The sequence below is a fragment of the Apodemus sylvaticus genome, chromosome X, assembly GCF_947179515.1.
Source record: "Apodemus sylvaticus chromosome X, mApoSyl1.1, whole genome shotgun sequence".
NCBI lineage: Eukaryota > Metazoa > Chordata > Mammalia > Rodentia > Muridae > Apodemus > Apodemus sylvaticus.
The window spans coordinates 27,392,460-27,416,438 of NC_067495.1; the positions used below are offsets into that span (position 1 = coordinate 27,392,460).

The following is a 23,979-nucleotide window of genomic DNA, read 5'->3' on the forward strand; positions in this document are numbered from 1 at the left end:
TTCTTCAACTATCTTTCATATTCACCAAAACTGCAGTCCACCAGAAGCCCCATTTAATTTTGATGTTTCTAAGTTACCAAGTTATTTTTTTAAGCTTCATTTATTTGTATTTTTATGTGTGCAGGTGTTTTTATGTCAGTGCATCATGTGCATGTAGTACCTGTAGCAGCCAGAAGAGGGCATCAGATGGTTGTGAGCTGCCACAAGAGTTCTGGGAACCAAACCAAGCAGTCTTCAGCAAGAGCAGCAAACGCTCTTAACTGCTGAGCCATTTCTCCAGCCCTACTAAGTTACTGATATATTTTTAAAAATTAAAAGAAATCAAAATCACTGCAGAAATTTATTTTAAGAAAACAGTAAACTAACAAAACTTATTGGAAAAGGAGTGAATTGAGAAGGTTCCTTAAGTAGTTTAATTTAATCTTATCTACCTGTGTGTATTCATTATTCAGAATGCTGACCCCAGTGCCAGGTACTGGAGGGTCCTGAATCATCCAACACCAGACTATTATTTTCCCTCTATTTCAGTTTCATTTTAAATTGATCAACAAGAGTTAAAAACTAACCTCTTGGCAATCATTAAAATAAACCAGGAGCTTGTTCATGGCAAGTGTCTGGATTTATGGAAGCTTTATTCTAACTGGGTACGCAGACTTTTAGGATAATAGGTCAAGCTACCTAACGTGCATACTAAGTGTCCTACAGCAGGCAACAGCCTACATGTCTCTAACTATTGGTATAAGAGGAATTTTTCCAGCGGTTCTGGCAGACCTAGTGCGTAGATGGCTTGATGACATGTTCGGCCCAAGCATTTCCGGACACACAGGCGGCAGAGCTGAGAAAGAGCAGGTGGACCTGGGAGAGGGAAGAAAAATGGCATGAACCTCACAGTGGGGTGGAGAAAGAGATTTGGATACTAGAAGCTTAATTGAATGGGAGAGGAATTACCAAATGATGGGACGTCTTACAAGCAGTGGATTCTGAGTTGCCCTTTTGTAGCAGATATCCTTTAAGTTGATCCTCTAATAGTAACTATTATTGAAAAATGCACTATCTGTGGGCTAGGAAAGAAGTGTGGGTCTGTAGGGAGTGCATCTCCCTCACTATGGCCTATGTTAATAGGAGAGATAAGCCGGACAAAGTGGAAAAACACTGGGGTGCAGGGCTCTAAGACAGAGTGTCAGGACAAAGGGGCAACTACAGAGAAGCTGTGAGCAGAAAGTGTTGCCTCACAGTTACTGCTAGGAACTGGAACAGGGACAAAATAGTCCTCAAAGTACCCCTGGGGCCTCCTACTGATTGCTTATATGGCAATCCTGGCTTCCTCCACATACCTGAAAGAGCCCTCTGTTCTTGCAAGGGCTCCACCTCAATAGCTATGCATACAAAGGACTCCAATCACATTGACCCACTGTTCCCTGGATTTAGTCTCATGGAATCTACTTATAAAGGGACAGTTAGTTACATTATCCTATTATCTCCTTGCCTGTCTATCAGCAAAGACTTCCTCAAGTGAAACTAATTACTTACTGGCTTATACAAGCCCTTATTGTAAGTAAAGTCTACTGTAACAGCATTATAAACGATATGGAACAAAAGAAGCAGATACACATGCAAATAGTCAGATAACATTCAGGATTGATGTGAACAAGGAACATGTGGTGGAGAGATATCCAGAGAACCAAACATTCATCTTTAGTTAAAATGTTGGGAATTGAGAATGGCAGAGATTCCCACCCAGTGCCCCTTAAATCTGGAGAAAACATACAACCAGAAATGAAGTAGCTAAGCTAGAACATGACAGTGCAGGCAAACTGACCAGTTTTCTCAGAGACACTCAAAAGTAATGCTTGTTGCCAGGCAGTGATGGTGCATGCCTTTGTTCCCAAAACTTGGGAGGCAGAGGCAGGCGGATTTCTGAGTTCAAGGCCAGCCTGGTCTACAGAGTGAGTTCCAGGACAGCCAGAGCTACACAGAGAAACCATGACTTGAAAAAAAAATGAACAAACAAACAAACAAACAAAAGTAATGCTCCTGTTTATGAAGCTTGAAGACTTAGAAGTTTGTCAATAAGTAATGCAAGTAACCCCAGTCCTGAAAACACTCCCAATTTGGGGGAAGAAAAATATACAAACTATTACCAGCTATGTTCTCAGCTAACAGTTGCAAAAAGAACTTTCCAAACTGGCATCTGGTAAATTGCCACTAGCCATTTAAATCCAGGAGCATCATGACTAATATAGATCAGTGCTAATTAACGTGTGGGAGCCAGCTAAGTAGATAGAGTTTAGGACTCCACTTGGTCCACTTGATGAAAAATCTGTATTTTAATAAAGTCTCCAGGTGATTTGTTGGCACAGTCTCGGTTTTTGAAAGCACTGATAGAAACTGTTTGCAAAACAATAAATCAGGTATTTCACTGGGCAAGACATAGGACTTGGGAGGGTTTCACAAAACACAAGAAAGACCCCTTGTTGTGCACATTGCTTCAGGAGATTTGGATTCAGGTCTTGGAATTTGGAGAGTGCTTGTTGTGGGGTCAAAGGGCTTGCCTGGCATCCTAATGCTTCGTTCTAATAGGTTGTGACCCTCTGGAAGCAAATTCCTCTATGCCTCACTTTTCTCATTCATAGCTGGAATCTCGTGTTTCTATAAAGTTCTAAGCACTTTTAAGAATTCAATGAGATTAGTCTTTGTTTCAAAGTAGTGTCCATGGAGGCAATTGTATCACGGAATCATTACAATCACCCTTACTACTCGCCCTGGCACCCTCCTCTGCAAAGGCTCAGAGAATGTTCTCTCGATGTATGGATGTGAAAAGGGTTCTCGTTTTGAGTGTAGCTACGAAACATTGCAGCTCGCTCTTCATCTTCAGCATGTATAGTTTCTATTCTTGCCTAGGGTGAAAATTAGAATAAGAGGATGGAGCATGCTGACCCCCACTACTCCCTGATCTGGAGAAGAAGTAATGCACATCACTATTTGGTCAGCTTTCTGAGACTTATCACCTATCCTCCCTACAGTCTGAACTCAAATACAATCAGTTGCCACTTACCCAAACCAGGTAAGTTCTGAAAAACACATCCTTAGCTATATAGTCAACACTGTGTGAACACCATAGAAAGCATTCACACAAACCAAGGTGCCCATGGTACTATGCAGCAATTTGATCTTATGGGACCACAAGCTGTATGCTTAGCCATTATTGATAGCCCTTATGCAATATGTCTATTTTGTCTAATATGTGAGGCACAGCCTGCTCACAATGTTACAAAGATGAGCTTTGATTTATTCAATTAGGTGCTTTTTTCTATGTTAAACATGGCTGTTGAATCTTTTCCGGATGAAAACAAAGTTGTCTGACTATTTTCTTGTCATGGAAAATAAACTGCAACAACACAGTCTGTGAAATAAACAACAACAACAACAACAACAAAATCTGAGGAGACACTGCAGTGAATCCAGGACTTGACCATTCTCACGAAACCATGCTCAATTAAAGGAAGAAAGGAAAAAAAGGAATAGTCTAGGGCAGTATGCTTAGGGGGAGGAGCAAACGCCCAGACCTTCTTACCTTCGTGGAGCAAGAGCGCCTGCTCCACACTACTCTTGGGAGCAGCAAGCTCAAGGGCACTTTTGCCCTGCGCATTTCTGAGTTTCAGGTTAGCCCCATACTCAGTGAGCAGATTGATGACCTCCACACTGGACTGCCTCGCTGCAGCATGCAGTGGGGTATCCAGCCACCGGCCATGGTCAACACTTGCTCCTTAATAAAGCACACGGTCACAGTCAACACTGAGTGTGAATGGAAGACACAATGAGCCATTGTATATAAAGACATCTTAAATGCCCTGGTGTAGTTAAGCAATCTTTGAGACTATGTGACTTAAGCCCAGAATGTCAGCAATGCCTGTGAAGACTACTCCAACAAGACAGTTCAGTGTAAAAAAGTGAAGTTAGGTACACACACACACACACACACACACACACACATGCATACACGCACACATGCACAATTTTAACACACAAAACAAAATATTTGAAGTTCCTGTTACGTGGTTATTTGGAGGGTTTTTTTTGGTAAAAGATGGGGAGAGATTTATTTAGTATTTATCTCATTGGAGGCTCAAAATGAAATTTCCAAAATCAACATAAAAATCATAAATGATATGAGTAAAATAATAAAAAAAACTTAGAGGTTAAATTTCTCAAATAAGGTTTCTTCCTATAGGTTACACGTTTACACCAGTAGCTAAGTGTCTTAAATCACAAAGCAAGTGAGAGTTTTGAAGTATTTTCCTTTTCCCTCAAATGGTGGTTTCTGTATATGACACTCTGGAGTGGAAAATGACTGCCTTAGCAGAAGACAGGTAAGGTGGTCTGCTACAAATGACCACCACATCTCATACATAGCTTTCCCTTTGGAGAGGCATCCTCTTGTGATTCTCAGTTCATGAATCCTGAGAGAAACCTAATGACTGCAGAGAAAACTGAGATGTAGCCTTCAGTCCATCAGTAGCCTGTATTCCCTTTGCCACCATGATCGCTTCAGAGATACCTACGCATGTGTCTCAAAGACAGCCAGTATTCCTTCTGATTACAAGCACACGTATTTATGGCAGCCGTATTACCAACAAGGGGAAACATACTAGCTCTATAAGGCCAGCATCAATGGAAGCAGAACTGAGAGATAAATACAAATACTTGCTTCTCTAGAGGAGTTCTGCATCTAGCTTTCAAGCATCCAATGCAATCAAGATTTTTTTCTCACCTGATAAGAATGCTACCTTTAGAGGTATTTAATTATTTTTTTAAAAAGCCAGGCAGTTGTGGCTCACTTCTTTAAGTCTATTACTTGGGAGACAGAGGCAGGCAAATCTCTGTGAGATCAAGGCCAGCCTGGTCTACAGAAAGTGTTTTAGGACAGCCAGGGCTACACAAAGAAACCTTGTCTAGGATAAAACAAAACAAAACAAAACAAAAAAAGCCTAGCAGGCTCATTTCATTAAGAATATTCTAATAATTACCTAGTTCTAGAAGCTTCTTCACACAATCAACTCTCTGGTATGTACAGGCCACATACAGAGGAGTTCCCAGCTGAGGAATATCTTGCTCAATGTTAACGTTATTTGCCAGCAGAATCTCCATGCACTCTCTGTGACCTGTGGAACATAAGAAAACCTCACTCACATAGGAACATGCTGAATATGCACAGAATCGCAGGATTGCTTTCTAGAATGGGCTTTAAAATTTTAATTACAGAGAAGGTGGGTGCTTGAGAGATGGCTCAATGGTTAAAACTCTAGCTCCTGCTCTCCCAAAGGACCTGGGTTCAATTCCTAGCACCACAAGGTGGCTCACAACTGTCTCTAATTCCAATCTCAGGGAATTGATACCCTCTTCTGGCCTCTAAGGGCATTGCATGCATGTGGCACACAGATACACTCAAACAAAATACCCATATGCACAAGATAAATCACTAAATATTTTCAAAAAGAAGTAACAGAGCTTTCTTCTGTATTAGAAGAATAAAAATACTTGGTTTTGGAAATCATTAGAAGAAATACGCAAAAAAAAAAATTATGAAAATGCTTGAGCCAGGGAAACGTCAGAAGCAGAGAGATAAATGACCCCTGTTATTTCTAGTGCTCAAACCAAAGCTCAGTCTTATACCCTGTCCATTACTAACCACTTCTTCACCCACACCTGTAAAGGAGAACCTGCAGTTTACTCGGGTAGACTGGAGGAAACATATGAGAATGAATCCAAAGCTTCAAGTATAGAATATACCCCAAATAACTTACAAATTCACTCACTACGGATAATTCCATAAGCAGGCATTCTCGGTGGAGACTTTGCCCAGTGACAAGATCCACATAGGCAATCTTCAGTATATCAGTGAAGGAATTCTTCTGAGGTACTGATTAAAGTTTGACAATAGTTTTAAATGTTTCCTCAAACATTTTATCAGTGAGGTTGGAAGGATAGCTTGGTAGTTAATAGCACCTGCTGATCTTGTAGAGGTCCCAGGTTCAATTCCCAGCACCCATATAATAGCTCACATCAGCCTATAACTCCAGTGCCAGGGGGATCTGATGATTAGGCCACTGTATGCACATGGTGTACACATACACACACACATACAGGCAAAACACACACATGTACATATGCATTCATTCATGCACACATGCTCACACAAGCTGTAATTACTAATTAATTCAACCAGCCGTTTCTTTAGAGAAAACATAATCAGAACCAATTTTACTTCTGAATAAGTCATATCTCTTTAAATATTTTGGCAGAACAGAAACTGAGCCTAGTTTGAGTTACACTTAAAGACCCTCAAGAAGTTTCAACTGTAAGTATACAAGCCCAGATGTGGTGACACATGCCTATAGGTGAAAACATCTGGACCAACACTAGACCGCCATTTCACACAAACTGCAACAAGCCCATTGCTACTCTGTGTGCCCTGGGGTGGCTTACTTACCTCTCTTCGCTGCTTCGTGAATAGGTGAAGCCAGGTAGACCTCAAGCTGGGCCTTGGCTCCAAACTCCAACAGCACATTGACACATGCAGCACTGCCACTGCAGCAAGCATTGAAGAGGGGAGTGGCCCCATGAACAGTCAGTGCATTGACCTGATGTTGAGCAAAGCAAAACTCACAGGATTTACTCCTTCTCACCAAATGCATATGCCTATGCCTGTGTGCCTGGAGAAACTCCCTCATGCTGACAAAGGTCTGAGGGCATCCCATACCTTGATGGAATTTTAAAAAACCCATAACATTGTTGATAGATCAAGTGAGTTATTCTATGTGAAATACTTAAAATAGTGCCTTTCTATTTGATTTCCTACCATTCTCTCTCAGTTCATGTCAGCAAGCATTTACTGTGCACCTTACTAACTGCCAGTGTAGGAGATGGAAGTCGTTGCCCTATGTGTGTGCTTATTGTCTGTGAAGATTAGAAAAAGGAGTCAGATCCCCTGAAGATGAGTTACAGATGGTCGTAAACCACCATGTGGATGTTGGAAACCAAACCCCAGCTCCTCTGGAAGAGCAGCCAGGAATTTTAACTGATCTCTAGCTTCCAGCTGCCAATGGTTTGAAAGCAAAGGTAAGACAACTAATTACCTCTTCTTAAGTAAATTTAAATTTATCAAGGAAGAGAAACATACACAGAAAGCTACTTTTGATGAAATAATAAATTCTTCAGATCGCTGTGGCAGAAAAAGAAAGGAAAACATAAATCAGAGAAATAGGAAGCAAAAGTTACTTGGATTTTATGAAGAATTAGATAGAGCATCAGCAAACGAAAGATGATTCTCAGGCCTAGGAGACCACAAAGAAATTTTACCCAATCTCTGAAACTGAAGCCTAAAATAAAAATAAGCCAGTGTAGAAGGAGGGATATGACACAGCTCAAACGTACTGGGTCTGGGGTATTGATGGGTCAGCCAGCTATGAGGGCTGTCTACTGACTGACCCACTTTCTCCTGTTCCTTCCTTGTTCTTTTTTGTTTGTTTGTTTGTTTGTTTGTTTTGTTGTGTTGGACTTGGTTTTTTCGAGACAGGGTTTCTCTGTGTAGCCCTGGCTGTCCTGGAACTCACTCTGTAGACCAGGCTGGCCTCAGAACTCAGAAATCCACCTGCCTCTGCCTCCCAAGTGCTGGGATTACAGGTGTGTACCGCCACCACGCCCGGCTCCTTCCTTGTTCTAATAGAACTGTTAAAGAGTAGGATGGAGCACTTATCAACTATTTATGAAAACCATCAACAATGAGAGACCATTGGTTTACTATTCTCTTTCTCCCCTACAAATACTCTATTCTAAAAAGGAGAAATATCTACCATCTTCCACCAACAACTGGCTTGTGACTCCAGGCACAGACTTTGAAAGCAAATGGTTGTCTTATAGCTTCCCCTGCACCATTCATTACCCATGAACTACTAAAGCAGTGATCTGGAGATGCACCATCTAGCAGACAAGTGGGAATGACCATGAAGGCCCTGGACTATGTTGTTGTTCAGAAGACTTTCATATTCAGTTTTACACATAGAAACTCAATGTGCATTTAGATGTAAAAAAAAAAATCATTACCAATACTTAAAGATCTTATAGCTCATTAAATAGAGGGTACAAGGACTAGAAGCTAGAATAGAATTGGTAACAATCTGGAAACTAAATACAGTGTCACTGAGATTTTCAGAAGCTGTAATAGTTGTAAGCAACTCAAATAGTCTCCAAAAAGTTAAGGTATACACGAGAAATAAAGTTTAAGTTATGCCTTGTATGTTTGTCAATTTGGCAAAAGTTAGTATTGTCTAGGTGATGGACCTCCAGACATGCCTGTGGAAGATTTTTTTAATGTTAATTTCATTTTTAATTATGTGGCTATGGTGGGGACCACATGTGGGCTCAGGTGTCCACAACGGTCAGTAGGTGGTGTAAAGCACCTGACGCTGGAAGGTCCAGGCAGCAGTGAGCTCAGTGTGAGTACCAGAAATCAAACTCTGATCTTCTGGAAGAGCATCAAATGCTCTTAATCACTCAACCATCTCTACAGTCCCAGGATTATCTTGGTTACCTTATTTGGGGTGGGAAGACCTGCCCACTGTGGGTGGAACCATTCCCTTGATAGAAGACCCTAGACTGCATAAGAGTGGAGAAAGTAATCTAAGCAGTACTGTGCAATGTATTCATTGTTCTCTTCTTCTGCCTTCAGACAGACTGTGACCAGTTGCTTCAGACTCCTGACACTGTGACTTCCCTGCCAGCCAGAATGGAGCCATGAGCCAAATAAACACTTTCTCTTTAAAAAGTTTCTTTTACCACGGTGTTTTATCACAGCAATAGGCAAGAAGCTAAAACAGTTCATCACATGTCTTCTCTCACAAACTCATTTACTTTGATAATGTACAACTGCAATGACGGTTGACTTAGGGAACTGAATTATTTTTCAGTGTTCTCTTGGAATTTTCTATTTATGTTTTACCACAAAATGCGTTTTAATGAACACACCTGAATATTCACAGATAGATTATATAGACTGAAAAGAGAATAGTAACCCAAATGATGACATACAGATATGAATGGTGCCAGAGTTTCCCATTGCTCATTGAGTAAACACCCTGGAAGGTAATGCCTCCTTAGTGAATGGGGCAGACAAAGCTAACTGAGCCGGTGGGGGCAGTACTCACATGTGCACCATTTTCCAGCAAGGCCTTAGCACAGGCCACATGACCCCCAAGGCATGCCTCATGGAGAGAGGAGACCAGGTTGATTGTTACAAGGTTCACATTGATGCCCTGCAGTTTGGAGAAAAGAAAGTTAAATGCTGCATCTGTCATGGCAAATCAAGCAATGCTGTTCAACAGGTTTCTATTGTAGACATCTGGCTGAGGGCAGTGATACCAGCACCATAAGGAATAGAGAGTAGACACCATTACCATGAAATTCTAAACACAGCACTGGGGGACTGGAGAGATGGCCCAGCACTTACAAGTGAGCACTGTTCTTGCAGAGAAACCCAAGTTTGGTTCCAAACACCCAAATCAGGCTGCTCACAACTGTCTGTAACACCAGCTCCTAGTGGATCTAATGTCGCTGGCCTCCTAAGATATCTGCATTCACACAGACAGATGGAAGGACTGACGGACACACACACACACACACACACACACACACACACACACACGCATGCATGCCTCTGAAAAAAGAATAAAAATAAACCTTTAAACACAGCATGGAGCCTCAGAGTCATTTGTTCTGCCCTGGGGAATGTGCTAGGACATAGGTCTTTAAAGTGTGTGGTCTGATCCTTTGTCCTCCAAAAGTCTACTCTGGAGGAAGAAATATGTTGTTCATGTTTTTATCGTCGTCGTCGTCGTTGTTGTTATGCAAGATAGAGATAATATTCTGTTATAGGAAGCATTTTGAAGCTTATTCTAAAGTCTCTTTTAGGGAGAAAAGATTGCCAGATAGAGACATACATGCCTTTAATCCCAGCACAGGGAGGCAGAGCAGGCTTGATATCTATGAGTTCAATGTCAGCTTGGTCTAAAGAGTGAGTCCCAGAATAGCCAGGACTACATAGAAAGATTCTGTCTAAAATATACTAAATAAATAAATGAATAAAGTAAAATGTTTTAGGGTAAAAAATTTGTGATTTTTTTAAAAGGGTAAATGTTTGATCTGTGTACCTATTATATGTATAGTCTCTCTCTCTGTCTCTCTGTCTCTCTGTCTCTCTCTCTCTCTCACACACACACACACACACACAGTGGTATAGAAATTTCTCTGGTGGAAGGTGATATTAAGAAAAGAAAGTTTAAAAACAAGGCTTCAAAAACCCTACACATCTCCCAGTTAGGAAGTATCAAGTATCTTCTCCTTTTTCCTTTATCTTCTCCATATATGATTTCATTTTAAGAAAAATGTACCTGCTATTCAGTGATAACTGAAAAGAAAAGAGGAAAGAAAAGGCAAGTGGAAGAAAGGGGGGGAATGAAAAGAAAAGATAGAAAACAACAATTTGAAATAGCCTAGTCCACGAGGTGGCAGCATTGCACTAGAAACAAACCTACAGTTCAAAACTCAAGAGTCCAGCATTGTAAAAGTGACACTGGCCAGGCCTGAAAGACTGTCTGAAGTAGTGGTCCTTAACCTTTCTAATGCTGCGACCCTCTAACATAGTTCCTCACGTTGCAGTGACATAGCAAACATAAAATTATCTTCGTTGCAACTTCAGGACTGCAATTTTGCTGTTGTTATGAATTGTAATGCAAATATCTGATATGCAGGCTATCTGACATGTAACCCTGTGAATGGATCTATGACTCACATGTTGAGAACTACTGATCAACATAGGACTCTCTGAATTGTGCATAAGAAAATAGACATGCAGGAAATGCAAATCATATATAAGAGTCGAGGTTACCCAGCTGTCAGAGACAGCATGATAACTAAGAAGTTTCCAAACTAATGCTTTACTTGAATTTATTCAAGGTGGTTTAATATTTTACTAGTATTTTTGCACATGACCTACCTGTAAAACAAGTCTTTGAAGTGTAGAATATATGGGCCAGCATGATAGCTCAATGTAAAAACATATGCCATACCCAATAAATAAATACATATATGAATAAATAAAATTTTCTTTTAAAGAAAGATTGTAGGTGGCTGGAGAGATGGCTCTGCCATTAAAACATTTGGTTTTTTTCTAGAGGACCAGAGTTCAGTTCCCAGCGCCCACATCAGGTGGCCCCCAACTTCGGCTCCCAATGCATCCTGGATTCCAAGGGATCTAAGATACACATGGCAAACACACACACACACACACACACACACACACACACACCATTCACATACAAACAATAAAAATAAATCTTAAATAATACTGGACTCAAAAAATTTTCAGTAGTTACAAAGGGCAAAGGAATGGGATTGTAGCAAGAAAAAGTTCAGATTTTCTACATATGGCCCTACACACTTAATCGCACTACTAAAATAACATATTCTTAGTGTAGAGGTGCTGTCATAAAAGACATAGCTGGCTTGCTTGTGCATGGCTGTAACCCCAGCACTTGTGTGTGTGTGTGTGGGGGGGGGTGAGGCAGCAAGACAGAGTTTAAGGACAACCTCCATTACTAATGTGGAGGCCTGTCCAGTCTCAAGGAGCAAAGAAACAAAAAAAGTAATAGAATCGGATGAAGTTTCAAGCGTTTTAAAATAGACAAACCAGTCAGTGGTAGTGTGCGCCTTTAAACCCAGCACTTGGGAGGCAGAGGCCAACAGATCTCTGTGAGTTCAACGTCCAGCCTGGTCTACAGAGTGAGTTCTAGGACAGCCAGGGTTACACAGAGAAACCCTGTCTCGAGAAACCAAACCAACCAAACAAGAGCTCTCTGTGTTAGAACACTTGACTAGCCCATGTAAGACCTGGAGCTCCCCAGTCAGCACCTAAGAAAACTGTCCTGAAGTGGCAACCAGCAGATTGGGAAAAGATCTTTACCAATCTGATAGAGGGTTAATATCCAATATATACAAAGAACTTAAGGAATTAGACTCCAGAGAACCAAATAACCCTACTTAAAAATGGGGTACAGAGCTAAACAGAGAATTCTCAACTGAGGAATACTGAAGGGCTGAGAAGCACCTAAAGAAATGTTCAACATCCTTAGTCATCAGGGAAATGGAAATCAAAACAACTCTGAGATTTCACCTCACACTAGTCAGAATGGCTAAGATCAAAAACTCAGGAGACAGCAGGCTCTGGTGAGGATGTGGAGAAAGAGGAACACTCATCCATTGTTGGTGGGATTGCAAACTCATACAACCACTCTGGAAATCAATCTGGTAGTTCCCCAAAATACCACTCCTGGGCATATACCTAAGGATGCTCCAACATATAGCAAGGACACATGCTCCACTATGTTCATAGCATCCTTATTTATAATAGCCAGAAGCTGGAAAGAACCCAGTTGTCCTTCAACAGAGGTATGGATACAGAAAATGTGGTGTATTCACAGTACTAATCAGCTATTAAAAACAATGGCTTCATGAAATTTGCAAGCAAATGGATGGAACAAGAAAATATCTTGAGTGATGTAACCCAATCACAAACTCATGGTATATACCCACTGATAAGTGGATATTAGCCCAAAAGCTCAGAATACCCAAGATACAATTCATAGACTTGTGGATCAGATGTAACAAAATCAGTAGATACAAGCTACTGTTCTAATGCTATTGCTGCCTGCCTACTACCATACTCTGTGACATAATGGGTATAGACTCTAATCCTCTGGAAATATAAACCACAATAAACCCTTTTTCTATAAAAAAAGAAAGAAAGAAAGAAAGAAAGAAAGAAAGAAAGAAAGAAAGAAAGAAAGAAAGAAAGAAAACTGTCCTGTGCTGAAGAGGTAAGTCAGTGAATGGTAAAGAATTGCCTAGCATGTGTGAGGCCCTGGGTTCAGTCAGAAACACAACTCAAGGGGAAATGGGTTCATATCTCATCTTCTCACTATTTAATGTATTTTCTATTTATTTCCCTTTATTTTTTATTTATCTTTTCCTTTATCATTGCTAATGGCTCTGTTTTCCTTTCATCTCTAGTTGCACTTTTATAATAGTTTTGAAGTTCTGGAGCTCAAATGGAGAGGTCAAATGGAGCTCCAGCTTGGTGTTGATTATTGCTTTGTAAGAAATGACAGAACTCTGAAGCTGGACACGGATGTGAATTGGTCAAATAATTGCCTAGCTTGCATGAAAACCTCGCTTTGAGCCTCAACCCAGGATAAGTCACGTGTGGTGTGTGCTTTAAATTCCAGAACTTTCAAGGTGCAAGCAAGAAAATTAGAAGTTCAAGGTCATTTTGCTAGCAGGCTGGAGACTAGCCTGGAATATCTGAGACCCTGTCCCAAAAATAAGGGACTGGGGGGATGGCTTGGCAGGTAAGCACAGTTTTCACCAAGCCTGATGACATGACTTGACCCCTGGTACCCATATGGTAGAAGAGAACCACTCCAACAGAATTGTCTGCTAAATATGCCCCTTCCACCCCATACATAAATACACACATAAATACATATTTAAGGGAGGCTGGAGAGATGGCTCAGTGATTAAGAGCACTGACTGCTCTGCCAGAGGTCCTGAGTTCAATTCCCAGCAAGCACATGGTGGCTCACAACCATCTGTAATGGGATCCGATGCCCTCTTCTGGTGTAGTCATATAAATAAAAATAAATAAATAATTTATAATACATATTTAAAGGCAAAAGGCAAAAATCAGACAGAAATAACAAATCATTTTAAAAGAGAAGGACGTGCACAAACTATCCCTATCCCAGCTGTTTAAATTCAAAGGAGGAAAAAAATTTTAAATGTCGATGTGATAGAGAGGACATGGGAAAGAAAGCAGTAACTCACTTCCACTGCTCCCATGTAGAGTCCAAAAAAATAAAGCAAAACGCAGAGTATACTTTTATTTATTTCCTAAATGTTTACTCGGATATTTGTTCAACACACAGGTGATACTGTCAGCAAGATAAACACAGCGTTGTTAGTAGCTAAGACTTCACTAAATCTTCCCCACGGCCTAGGATTTATCTGATTATTAACTTATTTGAGAGCCTAATCTTGAACTGTGTGTCTTTATTGTTGCAGTAGGGCAGCCTCTCATATGGTACCCAGTGGTGCCCCGTTCCTAATCCTGCCTCACTTGGATAATGCTTTCTCTTTCAATGTGAGCAGCACTTACAGACTTACATCAAATGAATGCATGGTAGGAAGAGAAATGATGGCAGGTCAAAACAGGCTCAAAGGGTTAAAAAGAAAAACAAAAGCAAAAAACCATGAGGGCGCTGGAGAGCTGGCTCAGCAAAGAGCACTATCTGCTCTTCAGGAGGACCCAGGTTTCAGTTCCCAGAGGAACCAATACCCTCTTCTGGCTTCCGAGGGCACTGCATGCACATGGTCCATGGGCATATATTCAGGCAAAACGCCATTACTCATAAAATTAAAATAACGTTGCTTAACTTTTTTTTTAAAATGTAACTTAGGTACCTTCTCTGGAGAAAGTCAGCTGCTATCTCATAACACCGCCCTGTGGTGAAATCCAAGTGATTTCGCGTGAAAAACCGATCTCCCCTCCGCCCATCGTGAGTCAAGGCATGACCTAAGTGACACTTCACTGACTGGAAGCTGCACCCTGAGCCCTTAGAAACTTCAGTAATCCAATTGTTGTTGACTGGAGTTACCATGCTTTGATGTGATTCATAGGACACCAGTCACCTACAAATGCAATCTCAAGACGGATGTCTCTAATGCACACTGGAAAAGCATGAGATAAGTTACCATAAATTTCCCTTAGACGGAAACTTCCTGCTGGGAAAAGGAGGACCCAGAATGAAAAGGAGGAAAACTAGGAAGAAAATGAAGCAGTTCCTAAAGAAAGCAGGAGCGAGGGGAACACATGGGGGTGGGCGGGGTGAGGGGGTAGGGAGGGGCGGGGGGGGGTAGGGAGGGCGGGGGGGGGGTAGGGAGGTCGGGGAGGGGTAGGGAGGGCGGGCGGGGTGGAGGGAGGGAGGAGGGGCTGGGATGGAGATGCCAAAATGGTGGTGCTGGACCTGAGCACAGCTATGGCCAAAGTTACTATGGAATGATTCTAGATTAGAGCAACAGCAAGCAGGACAGTCTTTAGTTTACTTACTTGTGCAATTAAAGTTTTAAGAGCCAGTAGGCGCCCCTGGGCTGCAGCCTCGTGGAGCGGGGATCGATCAGCCCAGCAGTCTGAAAAACAAATAAACTACTGGTCAAAGTCTGGAGGCTCCCTCCCCCAAGCTGTTCATGCTACCCACCCACTGCGGGGCTTGAGGGAAGAGAAGCAACCTAGCCTGTACCAAACAGCGGGTCTCCTCAAATCCAGGGAGCTGAGCATAGTGGCTACGGCTGCCTTTCCATGTGCAGTTTTAACAAGAAAGATATTTTTTTACTCAAATAAACAAAGCTAAGGGCTTGGCCCTGATAACACTAATGTCAAGTGAAGGACTAAGGGGGCCAGTTCGCTTTGTTTGTTTCCCATCATTTCACTTCATCCCCATTCATACACCAAAATCCAAAACCTGTGTAGTACAAAGTAAATCTGAAAAAAATATTAGAAAAGAGGGTTGGAATATGGCTCAGTAGAAGAACACTTAGCCAGTGTGTGCAAAGCCGAGAGAGAGAGAGAGAGAGAGAGAGAGAGAGAGAGAGAGAGAGAGAGAGAGAGAGAGAGAGAGAGTTTTCCTGAATTGCTGAGGTAATTTTCTCTGATTCTTTTGATAATGCTATTGCTATCTGTGTATTTTAAGGTAAATTGCCCCTTTTCAAATGGTGTGATTCCCAAACATTACCCTAGGAAGCTGTGCAGCTTGGGCCCATAGAGCCAGGCTGCCAGGACTCAAGTCCCACTTGGACTACTCTCTGCTAAAAGCAGTCTGTTGCGGAAGCATTTGAATCTCAATGTTCTTATCTGGAAACCAGAGATATAGTAATCTACTATTTGGCAGGGCTCTCAGAAGGCCAACCAAGTACATCCACAGTCAAGTGCTCAAGGCCACTTTGGACCAATTAATAAGGAGACATTGCAGGGCAGTTCTCTAAGGGACAGCCTCCAAACTGGTTTAGGAGTACTTTTTTTTTTCTGTAATTGTTTCTCTGCCACTACGACTAACCTTAGCTTCAATGGTCATTTGAGAAGTAACTATATATGAAAAATGACAAAGGATAATCATTTGTTTTGGAAACAGACCTGGTCCAGTTTTCAAATTCTGTGCATTTTCAAACCCCAGACCAGAGGAGAGGAGAAAAATATAATATATAATATTATGGCCTCTAGCATCTTCTAGAATGGAAGAAAGGGTAGAAGATGACTCAAAAGGACTTCTTCTAGTCAAATATTCGACAACTTGCACCTCAAAATAAGCAATACCATCAAAACAGGATCCTGTAAGTCCTTGCTGATATAATATATCAATATAGACAATATGCTTCTTCCTAAAAGATACTAGCTTAGAAAAATGTGGAAGAAATAACAGGATGAGGCTTAAATTATCGCTGCATGAATTATAAAGGGAATGCACATAATATTATACAGAAAAAAATATAGAAACAATCTTGGCCAGCACAGAAAACCAAGCAGTGCTAAAACAAATTGGTATCACGTGCTGTAAGATTGAATGCAAGGAGCTGCAACCTATGTCATCAGAGGGAACGCAATGTGAAGAGCTCTTCATGGCCACAAAGCATAGTCTGACTCTTAGGAACACACATTGAAGCAACTCACATTGAGAGGCATGCTATAAATGAATTGGCCTGGAGCCAGGTGCAGGAGAGATGGAGACTCAAGGAGAGTGTGGGAGGCCAGACACATTATCTGGAAGCCCTTTGACCTTGGCGCAGGACCCCTTCGCTTGAAAAGATCTTAACAGAACAGTTAGCTAAACATAAATGGAGGGCTTTGGCAGAGGACTGGGGATTCCTTGTCCTGATCTTGTAGCTCTTCTGTTAAAACTAGCTCCAGAAAACAACTTTGAACCAAGGGAAAAAATAAATAGATAAAAATTGTTTGTCATCTCATATTCTTGTTGTGAATGTGAAATACTTTTTTATAATAAGGAAAAAGTATGAAAGTATTTAATAAAGATAAACATATGCTGTGCCTATTATATATCTTCACTGATTTCTGAGTTGGATCCAAGCTGGTAAGTGTGACAGTTTACTTTGAAGGGAAGTGTTTGCTACTACACTGCTCCCTTTTTCCCCTCTTAGGGTTTCCAAGGAACACCTGGAATTGAGGTGAACTGTTTTTGGAGAAGGACCGGACCTTTGCAAGGCTAGCACAGGGTGTGAGAGTCAAGTTGGGGAGAAGGATATAGGGTGAATTTGCATTACGTTGGTTCTTTTTTTTCTTTTGGTTTTTGGTTTTTGGGGTTTTGGAGGGGTTGTTTGCTTGTTTGTTTTTTGTTTTTTTGAGACGGGGTTTCTCTGTGTAGCCCTGGCTGTCCTGGAACAGCAGGGCAGTGGTGGTGCATGCCTTTAATCCCAGCACTTGGGAGGCAGAGGCAGGTGGATTTCTGAGTTTGAGGCCAGCCTGGTCTACAGAGTGAGTTCCAGGACAGCCAGGGCTACACAGAGAAACCCTGTCTTGAAAAACCAAAAAAGAGGAAGAAGAAGAAGAAGAAGAAGAAGAAGAAGAAGAAGAAGAAGAAGAAGAAGAAGAAGAAGAAGAAGAAGAAGAAGAAGAAGAAGAAGAAGAAGAATTACATTGGTTACATTGGTTACATTGGTTCTTAAGGGACACCCAAATTAACACATTCAAACAAGTTTCCCCAAGAGCAAAACCTTATACCTTGTAGCAAAATGGAGCCAAAAGTACTCCATACTAGTAAACAGAAGGACAGTGCTAATTGTGGACATAAAAGGGAGAATGAAATTTTTAGTCAATTTTTATTTGTTTTATATATACTTTACATCATGTGGACCTTGATTGGCTAGCCACCATTGACAATGAAAAGTAAACTCAGAGACTTAACTCATTCATCATTCTCTATACTGTGCCTTTGTTTTCCTTTACTGAATACTGTAGCATTTCATGCCATGTCTGGGTATAAATAATAGCTGCAAATCAATTCTAATCACAAAATGGTTAGCTTAGAGGACAACCCAGCTGGTGAGCAGAATATTTCTAAACTTCTTCAACATCTCTCCATAGCATCTTTAGTCTCCCCTTCATACATCTCCATCTAAGGCCTCTGCAGATGTGCTCAGACACGCCGTATGTGAGCACAGACACTGGAGACTTGAGGACAGTCCTTACCCATGCTAACAGCTAAGCAGCCTGAGCAGTGGAGGCAGCAAAATCTTCGGTGTCACTTTGGCATTCTGTTCTTCTAACAATAAGTTAGTCAACCCACGGGGCCTGAATAACTACAGGTTAAATATTTCTACTCTAAAGATCAAAATCTAGAGCACTCCAAAATCTAAAACTTTCAGACTGCTGACACAACACTACCATGCATAGAACATCTCACTCCGTGAAACTCAGATTCATTCCCCCAAATGATTTAAAATGTTACATGAAACGTTATGAATGTATCTAGTATTTTAGCTAAGGTTCCCTCCCCTAAGATATCAAGTTTTCTAAACTCTGGGAGAGAGAAAAATCTGAAATCTAAAACTTCTGGTTCCAAGCATTTTGTGTAAGGGAGACTTGACCTATAGAGGTAACCTGCTCAAACACAAAAAACGATTTAAGCGGTCACAGACTCCTAAAAGAATTAGCTTAGGATATCAACATGAAATGGATTTGTGATTCCTAAACCTTGCCTCTGTTTAGGCTCTGATGATCTCTTTCCCTGTAAGAAGCAAGAACTTTAAGTGCATCCTTCAGACAATTCCGGACTTCTAGTAACTTCCCAGTATTTACCAGTCCCATTAGACCCAACCCTCAGGTGGTATTTGGATAAACCACACAAGCCCAGTATTGAGTGAAAGCCACCCTACACAAAAAAGTGTGAACTTTGGGGTTCTGTTCCTGTCAAGGAAAGAAGGAAGGAACACTCACCTTGGGCGTTAGGAGTCAAAAGCAACCTGAGGAAGGATGGGGGCTGACAGAAATGGGGTGTGGTGGGAGCCATACTGACAATAGACTCTCACCCTTGGGTTCTGGCTCTGCCTGTGTTCACTAAGTCCTCGTGTACTTCTCTGTACTCAGGTCTTTAAAATTACTCCACCCCCTCCTAGCCATGCATCATCTCCCATCCCTCCACAGTTCACGGTGTCTCCCCACTCCCGTCTTTCTCTGGTCCACCAAGCAGCTAGATGCCCAAGGACAGCATGTTCTTCACAGGCTTCCCACCGCCTCCTTCCAGGTGCCAGTTTCTCTGATGCTTTGAGGATGAAAAGAAGCAAGGGGGACAGGGCAGGTGACTCCCAGTCCCACTCACTGGGCCTCAGGATGTCACAGGACGAGCTAGCATCCAGAGTACTCTGCCTACCCTTGTTGAAATGAAAATTAGGACACAAAAACTGATTTTGAAAAAAAAAATTGGATTTAGTACACTCTGGCCAAATTGGGGAAAACAAACAAACAAACAAAAAACCCTCCTGTTTTGGGGGGAGTTGTTTTCTTTTCATTCTGAGGTCACTTGGTAAGCCTGCGGTGCCATCTGCCACTGCACCAAGAAAGAGGGAAGGTTGACGGTCTTGGGCTCGGTCCTCACTTCATCTCTGCTCTGCAGCTCCTTCTCCAAGCCCCACTCCCAAGATATATAGCACAACAGGACAGTTCACTCAGGGAACTGCCTGAACATTCTTACCTATTTCAGACACCACCTTGCCTAAAGCCTCACAGCCTCCATGAGAGATGGACAAGTGTGGTTTTATACATAAGAATACCCCAAAATAAATGAGCACTTTGTTTCAACTAAAAAGTTCTCATGGCTGGTTAAGCGCTAGAAATAAAACCATAAAGTCAGGCTTAGAGACTTGAGAAAATATCCTTACTCTGTTTTTGAGAACTACTGGTTTCTAAATTCTGCCTATCCTGGGGCTACATTCACTTGTATTTGGGACACTTCAGCATCCGGTTATCCCTGCTATGTGCTGGGGAAATAGGAAGCTAAGTTAGAAAAGTGTTGGCCCAGCAAGCAGGAAGCCCTGGGTTTGCTCTCTGGCACTGTATAAACCAGGGGAGGCGGGGCATGCTGTACGCCAGAGAAGGAGGCCCAAGGATGAAAAGTTCAAGGTCATCCTTGACTAAGGAGAGCCTGAGGATAGCCTCACTCTGACACTGTCATCTGTCATCCTTGCAGGCAGGAGGCAGGGATCTCTGTGAGTCTGAGACTGCCCCGGTCTGAGCAAGTTCCAGGCCAGTCCAAGCTGCATTGTGAGAGCTTGGTTTTTAAAAATGTGTGATAAATCTGTTGTATTTCCAACTGGAAAGAAAAATCACTCTCCCGGAAGTAACCTTTCCTGTTCCCCTCCTGATGACTGTCCCCTACATGGACCGGAGGGTTTTCACACAACCGTGCCCCTGAATCTGCCACAGGGAAGGTCCCCTGGTTTTTATTCCTGTTCCCAACACAGTATCTCATTGCCCTTCACACTGTGCGAATTGGAGCAAACTGTAAGAAATTAAGGATTAAAGGTTTTGGCAGATTCAGGACTTTTCCATTACTTTCAGTAAATATGTAACCAATCTTTCCAAGTGCATGAATACTTAAATAGGACTTAATGCCTTCTAGGGCGCTCTATTTTTACTTCCTTGGCACCCCGCCTGGGTCACAGGGCTGCAAATATATTATGAAGATAGTTTACAAACATGCTCACTCTTGATGAGATGTGTGGAAAATGTTCAAGTCCTTTCCCCCTTCTTCTTTCAAACTGTGATTTGTATCTCTAGTTCTCAGATTCTTTGAATAAATGTCATAACAATCTCCCCTCACCCCCAAATTATTTATTTAATAAGGAAATCCATTCAGACAGAATATGTTTAAGTTCCAAGAACTCAAAATAAGAGCTGGTAATTCTTTTACATTTTTCGAGGATGTTACTTTGTCAGACTTCAATGAGAAAGTGAGATGATTCTAAAAGACTGCCTGTTAACAGCCTCTGGCCCCCCAGGGTCTACAATCTGTGTTCCAGTTTGGAAATCATAGAAAGCAACATCTATGGCATTTATCAGAGAGCAAATGTCATGAGTCCCATTTCAAAACAATGGTAAGAACTTAGAATTAATGAGATTATGAGAAAATGGGGTTCATCAGGAAGAAAACAGGGCAATGAAAATTCTGAGATACCTAAAATGTTATAAAATAATGAAGCTAAATGACTATTCACCAGTGCACCCAGTTCTGATCAGACGATGAAGTGTGGTCAATGACCTGTGTTAAGAAGGCTCCTTTGAACCCATTAGGGGTGGGAGGGCTGAACTACAGGTGACTTGTGGAGGCAGAACCTCTGCCAGGAACTCGTTGTCCTTGCTTGGAAATAGTCAGCAGGCACCTGAGATATTAACCACTCAGAGGACAGTTAGGCCAAGGTTTCATGAAATAAGGAGGGAAATAAATACGGCAAAAGTCTAAGAAGACCCTGGGACATAAAACCAAAGAAAGGCAAGAATACTGAACTGGAATGGACAGGAGTCAGACATAGGGGTAGCTGTCCAGGACCAGTCCCTTTGGAACAAAAGCTAATGAAACGTGGAAAACAAACTAATGCTTTAGCCTTCCCTTAAAATTGCTTCTTTTTTTTCTTTTAAAAAGATTATATTATCCTACTCATATATATCTGCAAGTATAAAAATGTCCCAACTTCTAAATCCCCCACTCAGTTTTATGGCTATACCTTCAGCAGCAAGGATTCGGGTTAAGCAATAGGTAGCCATGGCTGTCCTGGAACTCACTTATATAGACCGGGCTGGCCTTGAACCCACAGAGATCTACCTGCCTCTGCCTCTGCCTCTGCCTCTGCCTCTGCCTCTGCCTCTGCCTCTGCCTCTGCCTCTGCCTCTGCCTCTGCCTCTGCCTCTGCCTCTGCCTCTGCCTCCTAAGTACTACAATTAAAAGGGTGCACCACTACTCCCAGCTCACAAAATGTTGCTGCTGGCTTAAATATGTAACTATATTTAATGAACTATGTACAATGTCAAGAGAAAAATAACTGTTAGAATCATGCAAAAAACTCGTTTCAGTGATGTTATTGCTAGTGTATTACAGAAAGACATATCAGAGTGTATTCTTATACATGCAAGAGGTATAAGGACACATATATACGTAGACAAAGATATGTGTGTGTATTTGTGTGTGTGTGTGTGTGTGTGTGTATAAACTAGGTTTATATGCACCAGTCTCACCACCAGCTGTCCATCTGTGTTTAACAATATCTGAAAATGGACACAGTTCAGGAGATGGAACAAAATGTCTAGGTTAGAGGGTGAATGAATCTCTTAAGGAGATTTGAAGTTTGGCTTCAGATTCAAATCCAAAGCATGATTACACAGGTTCTGAGCACTCAACATCCATACTTCATACATGAAAACAGGAGTCATGCACAGGAACAACTATAGAAAAACTTCCCCACACTCAATCAGCACTATCCCCATTAGATTTTATCTAATTTTATCTAATGCCATATCTAACAGAAATGCTAGGAAGCCTCTGCCCAAACTGATGGCAAAGTTACCTTTCTAGTTCGTGCTTAATTTGAAACTTAAAAAAAAAAAGACATTAACGTTTTTCAACCAAAATTACATACCTCCCTGAAATGTGTGACATATATAATCCCCAAAAGAAATCTCTTTCCACAGTCCAGGCCTTCTGACACCTTCTTCACAAGCTAGTTGAAGCATTTCGCTGCTTCGTATTTTGGAGTTCTTGTTTCTCTATGTGAAACCACTGATGTCTAGTGTTTTCTTGAGTTGTCTAGTGCATTGAAATCAGAAAGCATGTCTATTTTGAAAGAGAATCCTGGATGCAAATTGAAACAGATACCAACTAAAGCATGATGCAATCCAGGAACCCCTGTGAACACTAAAAATACATGGGGCAACTTTCGACAATTTTAGAATCCTCCTCCTCCTCATTACTGTCTGCCTCCTGCATGAAGTAACTGAAGCCTCTGCTAGAATTGCCCCCAAAATCTTAGCAGTTTCATATTGTGATGATAACCTTCATTTTTAGTGCTTTCTGTGGTCCCACTGATGTATCACTGATGGGTCTAGTGACTTTTTTTTCCTGTAATAAATGGTCAATCAATTCCATTTGCAAAGGACACCACAATATGCATACATACAGCATGGCAGAATGCTTCTCAATCAAATTAATTGGTCATTGAATTTCCCAAGGAAATTAAGTCTTAACTACAATGTTCTTTCTTGTTAGTTAGACTAAAAATATCTAAGAGAAATAATGCTCTATAAGAACTCTTTGGGTTAGTAGAAAGTCTCTGCAAGATAGCCTTTAAAACCCACTATTCTGCTTACTTCTTAAATAATTGTGACTAGATCCACCCACTGCCAAGGAAATAACGCCGAAGATCCTTCACAACTTGGTGCAGTCAACATATTTGCTACCTTAAGTGAAAGGTACATTTAAAAACTACCCATTCAGCACAAAAGTACAAGGAAATCTTACCTTCTAGAAACACTATTCACCGTAAATTTTAAAGGAGGAATTTGTGGAGGTGCTGGGAAGAAATTCAAGTATTTTTACCTGACAATCCACCATAGATCTCCTCTGCTATCCTAGCTGCCTCTTTTCTGTTTCCTTTGACGATATAGAAATGGGTTAGGAGAGCCAAGAAAACTTTAATTAAAAGCTTGAAGAAAAAAAACGTTGCAAACATTGTAAGAAAAATGTTTTTAAAGCCATAGAAAGCAGGACCATCTTCCATTTTGGCTTCTTCTCGGCATAGGTTCCTACGGCTGCACAT

The 23,979-nt window shown here is 41.4% G+C and overlaps 1 protein-coding gene across 1 annotated transcript; it reads right to left on the bottom strand.

Annotated features, from left to right (window-relative positions):
* Positions 1-154: 154 nt before the first annotated feature.
* Positions 155-22,957, bottom strand: Asb11 (ankyrin repeat and SOCS box containing 11). The gene is made up of 7 exons (XM_052170904.1): positions 22,804-22,957; positions 15,218-15,297; positions 9,204-9,311; positions 6,491-6,641; positions 5,028-5,162; positions 3,575-3,766; positions 155-855 (listed from the first exon to the last, which is right to left on the bottom strand). The coding sequence occupies exons 1-7, from the start codon at positions 22,895-22,897 to the stop codon at positions 731-733; spliced, it is 885 nt and encodes a 294-aa protein (XP_052026864.1). The 5' UTR covers positions 22,898-22,957; the 3' UTR covers positions 155-730.
* Positions 22,958-23,979: the final 1,022 nt, after the last annotated feature.